We start from the raw sequence: 9,717 nt of genomic DNA on the forward strand, positions 1-9,717 counted from the left end.
AATTGATAATATTAATAATATAATAATTTAATAATAGTAAATAATAAGTAATAATAATATGTAGAATAATAATAATATGTGTTAATAATTATTGATATAATAATAATATAATAATATGTAAATATTAATATAATATGTGTTAATTAATAATATTATTAATAATAATAATATATATAATAATCTTATATATTATAATATAATATATAATATGTAATGGAGGGTATAATTTAATATGTATAATAGTTAATAATAATTATATAGTATGTAAAAATTTTTAATTATAATATATATAAGTAATATAATGTTATAATAATAATAAATAGTAACATAGTTGTAGTAGCAATAGTATAATAGAGTAATATTGTAATTATAATAATAATTAGTAGTAATATATCTATTAATAATGTAATATTGTATAATAGTAATATAATAATAATAGTAATAGTAATAATAGTAATTAATATACTAAAATATGTATAATCGTAGTAGTGTAAGTATAGTGTGTGTAATAATAATGTAATAGAATAATAATGTATTATAATAATATTAGTATATATAATAGTAGTGTAGTAGTAGTAGTAGTACAATAAAGGTAGCGGTCAGTGTTAATAATAGAAGTAAATAATAGTAGTAGTTAGTATGGTAATGAAAAATAATAATAGTAATAATAATAATATATAATAGTAATAATAATAGTAGTAATATTTAATAGAGTAATGATAATAGTAATAGTAATAGTAATAATAGTTAATAGTAATAAAATGTATTAATAATTGATAGTTATAATAGCAAGTTAAGTAATAGTAGTAATGCAGTAAATAGTATAAGCTTATAGTTAATAATAATGGTATTATAGCATTAATTAATAATTACTAGTAATATGTCGTAACAATAGTAGTATATACTAATAGCTAATAAGCATAATAATAACTAATGTAATAATAGTAACAATAATATGCTAGTATGTAATATTATGTATATAATAATAGTAGTAATAGTAGTAGTAGTAATTAATAATAATATAATGAATAATAATAATAATAATAATATGTAGTGTGTTAATAATAGTATGTATTATTAATAATAGTGTGAATATTAACATTGTGTAATACTAATAATAATACGTAATATTATAATAGTAGTATTAATTATAACAGTATAATATTAATAGTAATGATAATAGCTAGTAGTAGTAAGTAGTGTCAGTAGTAGTAGTAGTAGTAGTAATTATTAGTATGTTTTAAGTAAGTATTGGTGTAGTGGTAGTAATGGCAATAGTAGTAATAGTGTGGTCTAGTAGTAATATTAGCAGAAAGTAGTATAGTAAATATATATAATTTGGAAAATGTATAATATAATAATAGTGTGCGTATATATAGTAGAGCTCGTAGTTTTATGTAGATAGTCACAGTAATAGTAAGAAATAGTAATATAGTAATAGTAGTAGTAGTAAGATGTCCAGTAATAGGGTTATAGTAGTGGGTGTGATGTAGTATGGGTTAGTGAGAGTGCATTAGTTATATATATAAGTGGTAGTAGTGTGAGTAGAGTTAAGAGGTATAGAGTACAAGTAATGTCGCAATGTGGAGTAGTAGTAGTATATTGGTCCAGTAGTAATAGTCATAGTATTAACAGTAATAATAACATTAATAGTAGTAGTAATGTCATTCCAGTAGTATTATTGACAGTAGTAGTAATAACAATAGTAATAGTAGTAGTAGCAGTTAGTAGTAGTAGTAGTATAGTAGTAGTAGTAGTATTAATTGTAAGTAGTGCTAGTAACAGTAGTAGTAGTAGTAGTAGTAGTTACTAGTAACAATACGTAAGTAGTAATAGTGGTAATAACAGTAGTAGTAGTAATGTAGTATTAGTTAGTAGTACTAATAACAGTAATAATAGTATTAGTAGTAGTAGTAGTAGTAGTAGTAGTATGAAGATAGTAGTAGTAGTAGTAGTAATAAGTAGTAACAGTAGTAAATGCAATAGTAATGTAGTAGTAGTGTAGTAAGTAGTAACAGTAAGTAGTAATAGTGCGCGTAAATATGCTATTAGCAGTAATAGTAATGCTAGTAGTAGTAGCAATGTGTAGTGGTAGTAGTAAGTATTAGTAGTAGTAGTAGTAGTAGTAGTAATAACAGTGTGATGGTAATGGCAATAACAATATAGTAGTAGTAGTAACAGTAGTAGTAGAGTAGTAGTACACGGTAACATGTAGTATGGTAGTGGTAAAGTAGTACTAGCCGACAGTAGTAGTATTCTTAGTAGCAGTAGTAACGTAAGTAGTAGTAGTAATGATAGTAGTAGTGGTAGTGGTAGTACTAAATAGCCAATAGTAGTAATAGTAGTAAACGTCAGTAGTAGTGGTAATAGTAGTGTGTGTGTAGTAGTAGTATTATGTACATAGTAGTAATATTAGCAATGAGTAATGGTTCAATGGTAGTAGTCAGTAGTAACAGCAGTAGTAGTAGTAATGTGTACGTAGTAGTAGTAGTAGTATTAATATTAGTAATATTAATAATAATAATAGTAACGAAATAATAATAGTAGTAGTAACAGCAATGTCTAATAGTAATTCAATAGTCAATAATAGCTAATAGTAATGTGGAATTAATAGTAATGTGTAATAGTAACAATGTGCTTAACAGTAGTAGTAGTGTAGTAGTAACAGTAGTAACAGATAGTAGTAGTAGTATGTAGTAACCAGTAGTAACAATAGTAGTAGTTGAAATGTATGGTAGTAGTAGTAATGGGTAGTAGTAACAGTAGTAGTAATGTAATTAGTAGTAGTATAGTAATAGTAGTAATGTGTAGCAGTAGTAGCATTAATAGTAATAATGTATTAATAATTATAGTATTAGTAATAATATACAATTTAGTAGTAACAGTAGTAGTGGTAATAGTAATATTAGTAGTAATGTAACAGTAATAGTAGTAGTAGTAATAGTAATAGTAGTAGTAATAGTAGTAGTAATGGAGTAGTAATAGCAAGTCGTAGTAACATGTAGTAGTAGTAATAGTATGTAGTAGTAGTAGTAGTAGTAGTAGTAACAATTAATGTGTGGATGATAATAGTAGTAATAGTAGTAGTATGCGTAGTAGTAGTAGTAGTAGTAGTTACCTGCCACCTGTGTGCGTAGTGTCATGTTGTGTTGTAGTGTTGCCAGTGGTTCTCTATATTCTCCTGCTTTACCAGTCAACACCTCATCTAGCTTCACCTTTACCTGGTTCAACCGCTCACGAAACAACCTACACACACACAAACACACGTGCACGCACACGCACACACACACACACACGTACAGACACACAGGCACACACACACAAAACCATTCACACACAACACAAAACAAGATTGGTCAGTCAATCGATCAGTCTATATTCTGTATCATATATACAGTACCAGTCAAAAGTTTGGACACACCTACTCATTCCAGGGTTTTTCTTTATTTTTACTATTTTCTACAATGTAGAATAATAGTGAAGACATCAAAACTATGAAATAACACATTGTTAAACAGTGTTAAACAAATCAAAATATATTTTATATTTGAGATTCTTCAAAATAGCCACCGTTTCCCTTGATGACAGCTTTGCACACTCTTGGCATTCTCTCAACCAGCTTCATGAGGTAGTCACCTGGAATGCATTTCAATTAACAGGTTTGCCTTGTTAAAAGTTAATTTGTGGAATTTATTTCCTTCTTAATGCATTTGAGCCAATCAGTTGTGTTGTGACAAGGTAGAGGTGGTATACAGAAGATAGCCCTATTTGGTAAAAGACCAAGTCCATATTATGGCAAGAACAGCTCAAATAAGCAAAGAGAAACGACCATCATTACTTTAAGACATGAAGGTTAGACAATCCGGAAAATATCAAGAACTTTGAACGTTTCATCAAGTGCAGTCGCAAAAACCATCAAGCGCTATGATGAAACTGGCTCTCATGAGGACCGTCACAGGAAAGGAAGACCCAGAGTTACCTCTACTGCAGAGGATAAATTAATTAGAGTTAACTGCACCTCAGATTGCAGCCCAAATAAATGCTTCACAGAGTTCAAGTAACAGACACATCTCAACATCAACTGTTCAGAGGAGACTGTGTGAATCAGGCCTTCATGGTCGAATTGCTGCAAAGAAACCACTACTAAAGGACACCAATAATAAGAAGAGACTTGTTTGGGCCAAGAAATACGAGCAATGGACATTAGACCGGTGGAAATCTGTCCTTTGGTCTGATGAGTCCAAATTAGAGATTTTTGGTTCCAACCGCCATGTCTTTGTGAGACGCAGAGTAGGTGAACGGATGATCTCCGCATGTGCGGTTCCCACCATGAAGCATGGAGGAGGAGGTGTGGTGGTGCTTTGCTGGTGACACTGTCTGTGATTTATTTAGAATTCAAGGCACACTTAACCAGCATGGGTACCACAGCATTCTGCAGCGATACGCCATCCCTTCTGGTTTGGGCTTAGTGGGACTATCATTTGTTTTTCAACAGGACAATGACCCAAAACACACCTCCAGGCTGTGTAAGGGCTATTTGACCAAGAAGGAGAGTGATGGAGTGCTGCATCAGATGACCTGGCCTCCACAATCACCCGACCTCAACCCAATTGAGATGGTTTGGGATGAGTTGGACCGCAGAGTGAAGGAAAAGCAGCCAACAAGTGCTCAGCATATGTGGGAAATCCTTCAAGAATGTTGGAATAGAATTCCAGGTGAAGCTGGTTGAGAGAATGCCAAGAGTGTGCAAAGCTGTCATCAAGGAAAAGGGTGGCTACTTTGAAGAATCTAAAATCAAAAATATATTTTGATTTGTTTAACACTTTTTTACAATGTAGAAAATAGTAAAAATAAAGAAAAACCCTTGAATGAGTAGGTGTGTCCAAACTTTTGACTGGTACTGTAAGTAAATATAAACTGGGTGGTTTGAGCCCTGAATACTGATTGGCTGAAAGCTGTGGTATACGGTCTGATATACCACGGCTTTCAGCCAACCAGCACTCAGGGTATCACAAAACATATATTTTTACTCTTCTAATTACGTTGGTAACCAGTTTATAATAGCAATAAGGCACCTCAGAGCTTTGGGCTGTACCCACTCCAAGTTGCGTCGTTCCTAAGAACATGCTAATGTTAGCCCAGTCCACTAGGGACCTGTTTTCATTGTATTACGTTAGTAATCAGTAACCCGTGTGTGTGTTTGTATTGTGTTATTATTTAGTTAGTTAGTAAATAAATAATTAAGCCAATTTGTGTATTGCTGATTCATCCATAAGGTTAGGGTTCTTGCAGGTTCAAGGATTATGCGACGTTCAGAACGAGACTGATAAGAGGGAATTACTGAATAAGTGACTGTTATCGATATATAACATATTTATCTTCTAAGAGTTTAATTTGGGAGATGGTAACTCGTTAAACAACTTATTCCGTGGTGCCCCAAATTCCTAATGAGTTAATTGTTACATGATTAATTGAATAGAGTGATAATTAAACATAGTTAGGTGATTCAATAAATAACAGTCATACATTAAAGTAAGTCATGTCACGACACATGGAATGGATGGGATAATCAACTATAATCCATACTCCGCTAGCGTGTCGTGGAACACACCTTCCGTGTCGTTCCTTAAAACGCCTTCTTGATGATCCCTTTTTCCTAAGCCTTGGATCAATCAACCAATCAACGTCAATCAATCAACCAATTAATCAATCCATCAATGAGACTTACTTGTCTTTCAGTTCCAGGAACTGTTTTTCCAGGTCTGACATCTCATCTAGGCACTCTCCTCTCCTCCTCTCACAGTCCTCATCATCCATCTCTAGAGAAAGAGAGGGAGGGAGGGAGAGGGAGGGAGGGAGGGAGGGAGGGAGGGAGGGAGGGAGGGAGGGAGGGAGGAGAGAGAAAAGAGAGGGGGAGGGAGGGAGGGAGAGGGAGGGAGGGAGGGAGGGAGGGAGGGAGGGAGGGAGGGAGGGAGGGAGAGAGAAAAAGAGAGGGGGAGGGAAAGGGGGAGAGGGAGAGAGAGAGAACAAGAGAGCGAGCGGGAGAGAGTGAGAGAGTGAGAGAGTGGGAAAGAGAGAGAGCGAGAGAGAGAAAGAGCAGGGAGGAGAGAAGGAGAGAGAGAGAGAGCGAGAGAGAGAGAGAGAGAGAGAGAGAGAGAGAGAGAGAGAGAGAGAGAGAGAGAGAGAGAGCAGGGAGGGGGAGAGAGAGAGAGAGCAGGGGGGAGAGAGAGAGAGAGAGAAGAGAGAGAGAGAGAGAGAGAGAGAGAGAGAGAGAGAGAGAGAGAGAGAGAGAGAGAGAGAGAGAGCAGGGAGGGGAGAGAGAGAGAGAGCAGGGAGGGAGAGAGAGAGAAGGAGAGAGAGAGAGAGAGAGAGAGAGAGAGAGAGAGAGAGAGAGAGAGAGCAGGGAGGGGGAGAGAGAGAGAGAGCAGGGAGGGGGAGAGAGAGAGAGGGAGAGAGAGAGAGAGAGAGAGAGAGAGAGAGAGAGAGAGAGAGAGAGAGAGAGCAGGGAGGGGGAGAGAGAGAGAGAGAGAGAAGGGAGGGGGAGAGAGAGAGAGAGAGAGCAGGGAGGGGGCGAGAAGAGAGAGAGAGAGAGAGAGAGAGAGAGAGCAGTGAGGGGGAGAGAGAAGATACTTTTAGTTGTCAGTAAAGAAAGAGTCAAAAAAGGAGAAAACAAAAGAGAAAACTGTCTTCATCATCAGTTATCTTACCTGAACTCTCCTCTTCCTCCTCTTCCTCCTCCTCGCTATCGTCCGAGTCGCTCTCCCTCTCCTCCGTGCTCTCCTCCATGGTTTCTTCCTCCCCCTCTCCTCTCTCTCTCTCCCTCTCTTCCTCCATCTCTCCGTTGGCCTCTGGTAGTTCACTCTCTCCCTCCACTTCCATCTCTTCCTCTGGTTCTCTGACAGAGGGCTGGGCCGGCATCACTGAGAGAAAGACAGAGGGTGAGAGGAAAGAAAGACAGAAATAATAACTAGGTTAGTGCGCACCGTTAACTAGCTAGCCATTTCAAACCGGTTACACGTTATATAAAAATTATAGTTTTAACCATGTTTTAAGGCTATAAAGTGTTTGTTTACATTTACATTGTTTACAAACATTGGAGTAAAAAATATATATATATATTTTGGGTTCTGATTACTGGGTACTACAGCTGAACAAAGCTCACGAGGCATTTATAAGTTATATTCTTCAAGAATCAATTGGTATATCATTCATTGATTAATTCATTAATTCATTTATAAGTCTAAACATGTACGTAGCAACTAACGGATTCTAGCTTTAACCATTATAACATATTTATAAACTATATAGGCCTGACATAGTAACCTATTTACAATATAGGCCTAATGTATGCATTTATACACAAATATTAATTACACCTCATAACCAAGAGTATTCCTAGCAGCTATATCCTCCATCTTCTAGGCTTTTTTGGATAGAAACATAGAATTATAGAAATATAGCCTACCTACAGTCGTTTTACCCGTATGTCAACAACAGCAAAAGTAGGCTCGCCGCGGGCCGGGTGGCGCAGTGGTCATCCGAGAGACTACACCGGATGGTCCTTCCAACTCGAGAGCTACCGTATGGCTTCCGTGATGTCGCCTGCACTGAGATCACACTGTACGAAATGTACGCGGCCTCTCGCGACCAAACGAATACACAAACGTAACCGAATATTGCATTTTTAAATCGTTTTTTATTAGGCTATCCAACGGACAAACGTCCAATACCTGGATTGATCATTTATTTGCTGTTGACAGCAAATGTATGCGAGATCACTATCCCCTGTCTGCGACAGAGGTGGTAGTTGTTAACATTGTAGCCCTATCGAACGTAGTGTTATCATATCATCGCATATAAAGTAAAGAAGACTATATGTTTCCGAGACATTCACAGCACTGCTGCTATGTATGATGCAGACATGAAATCGTATTGACAGAGGAACAGTGGGTTGTTTCGGACGCCAACTTGCTGTTCTAACGCGGATTATGAAGAAGAAGAGGCAGACAGAGAGATGGTCAGATGATCAACTAGGCTGTAGACCAAATAACAAACGGTAGTAAAATACGGAAACGAAGCATAAATAAGAAAAATAGCCTACTTACCTTTTACGGTTTGTATGTTCTATACTCCAATACTATAAAGTACAGTTATATTATCACAGTATTCAAACTAGGCTACTTCCTTTTCAGTTGCAGTACAGTTCCACTGCTACTTTTGCCGGACTCTAAAATTCTACAATCTAGCCAATCAACGCAGAGCTCTAACACCTGAATAGCCAATAGAAACCATCCTGTGAGATATTACTGTACTGTCCTAACCAATCAGAGGCCAAACTTGAGATCTCGACAACCAATCGGTTCATTAAAAAACTGATTTCTTGAAGCAATGGAAATTCTATCAATGTCACCAACTCATGTGTTTTCGAGGATTTCTGTATATTTATGCACCAGTGGAGACTGCTGAGGGGAGGACATCTCATGATAATAGCTGGAAAGGTTTAAATGGAATGGCATCAAACACATGGAAACCATGGAAACCATGTGTTTGATGTATTTGATACCATTCCACTACAGCCATTACCACGAGCCCGTCCTCCCCAATTAATGTGCCACCAACCTCCTGCGATATACAGTTGGAAGTCAGAAGTTTACATACACCTTAGCCAAATACATTTAAACTCAGTTTTTCACAATTCCTGACATTTAATCCTAGTAAAAATTCCCTGATTTAGGTCAGTTAGGATCACCACTTTATTTTAAGAATGTGAAATGTCAGAATAATAGTAGAGAGAATGATTTATTTCAGCTTTTGTTTCTTTCATCACATTCCCAGTGGGTCAGAAGTTTACATACACTCAATTAGTATTTGGCAGCATTGCCTTTAAATTGTTTAACTTGGGTCAAACGTTCCAGGTAGCCTTCCACAAGCTTCCCACAATAAATTGGGTGAATTTTGGCCCATTCCTCCTGACAGAGCTGGTGTAACTGAGTCAGGTTTGTAGGCCTCCTTGCTCACACACGCTTTTTCAGTTCTGCCCACACATTTTCTATAGGATTGAGGTCAGGGCTTTGTGATGGCCACTCCAATACCTTGACTTTGTTGTCCTTAAGCCATTTTGCCACAACTTTGGAAGTATGCTTGGGGTCATTGTCCATTTGGAAGACCCATTTGCGACCAAGCTTTAACTTCCTGACTGATGTCTTGAGATGTTGCTTCAATATAGCCACATAATTTTCCTTCCTCATGATGCCATCTATTTTGTGAAGTGCACCAGTCCCTCCTGCAGCAAAGCACCCCCACAGCATGATGCTGCCACCCCCGTGCTTCACGGTTGGGATGGTGTTCTTTGGCTTGCAAGCACACCCTTTTTCTTCCAAACATAACGATGGTCATTATGGCCAAACAGTTCTATTTTTGTTTCATCAGACCAGAGGACATTTCTCCAAAAAGTACGATCTTTGTCCCCATGTGCAGTTGCAAACCGTAGTCTGGCTTTTTATGGCGGTTTTGGAGCAGTGGCTTCTTCCTTGCTGAGCGGCCTTTCAGGTTATGTCGATATAGGACTTGTTTTACTGTGGATATAGGTACTTTTGTACCGGTTTCCTCCAGCATCTTCACAACGTCCTTTGCTGTTGTTCTGGGATTGATTTGCACTTTTCGCACCAAAGTACGTTAATCTCTAGGAGACAGAATGCGTCTCCTTCCTGAGCGGTA

At 36.9% G+C, this 9,717-nt stretch overlaps 1 protein-coding gene across 1 annotated transcript; it reads right to left on the reverse strand.

Annotated features, from left to right (window-relative positions):
* Positions 1–3,118: 3,118 nt before the first annotated feature.
* brms1 (BRMS1 transcriptional repressor and anoikis regulator) lies at positions 3,119–8,211 on the reverse strand (the record flags this gene model as incomplete). The annotated part of the gene is made up of 4 exons (XM_041873125.2): positions 8,106–8,211; positions 6,708–6,920; positions 5,729–5,819; positions 3,119–3,246 (listed from the first exon to the last, which is right to left on the reverse strand). Coding segments are annotated over exons 2-4 (430 nt in total), but the record flags the coding sequence as incomplete, so codon positions are not given.
* Positions 8,212–9,717: the final 1,506 nt, after the last annotated feature.

The sequence above is a fragment of the Coregonus clupeaformis genome, unplaced genomic scaffold (genome assembly GCF_020615455.1).
Source record: "Coregonus clupeaformis isolate EN_2021a unplaced genomic scaffold, ASM2061545v1 scaf2927, whole genome shotgun sequence".
Classification (NCBI taxonomy): domain Eukaryota; kingdom Metazoa; phylum Chordata; class Actinopteri; order Salmoniformes; family Salmonidae; genus Coregonus; species Coregonus clupeaformis.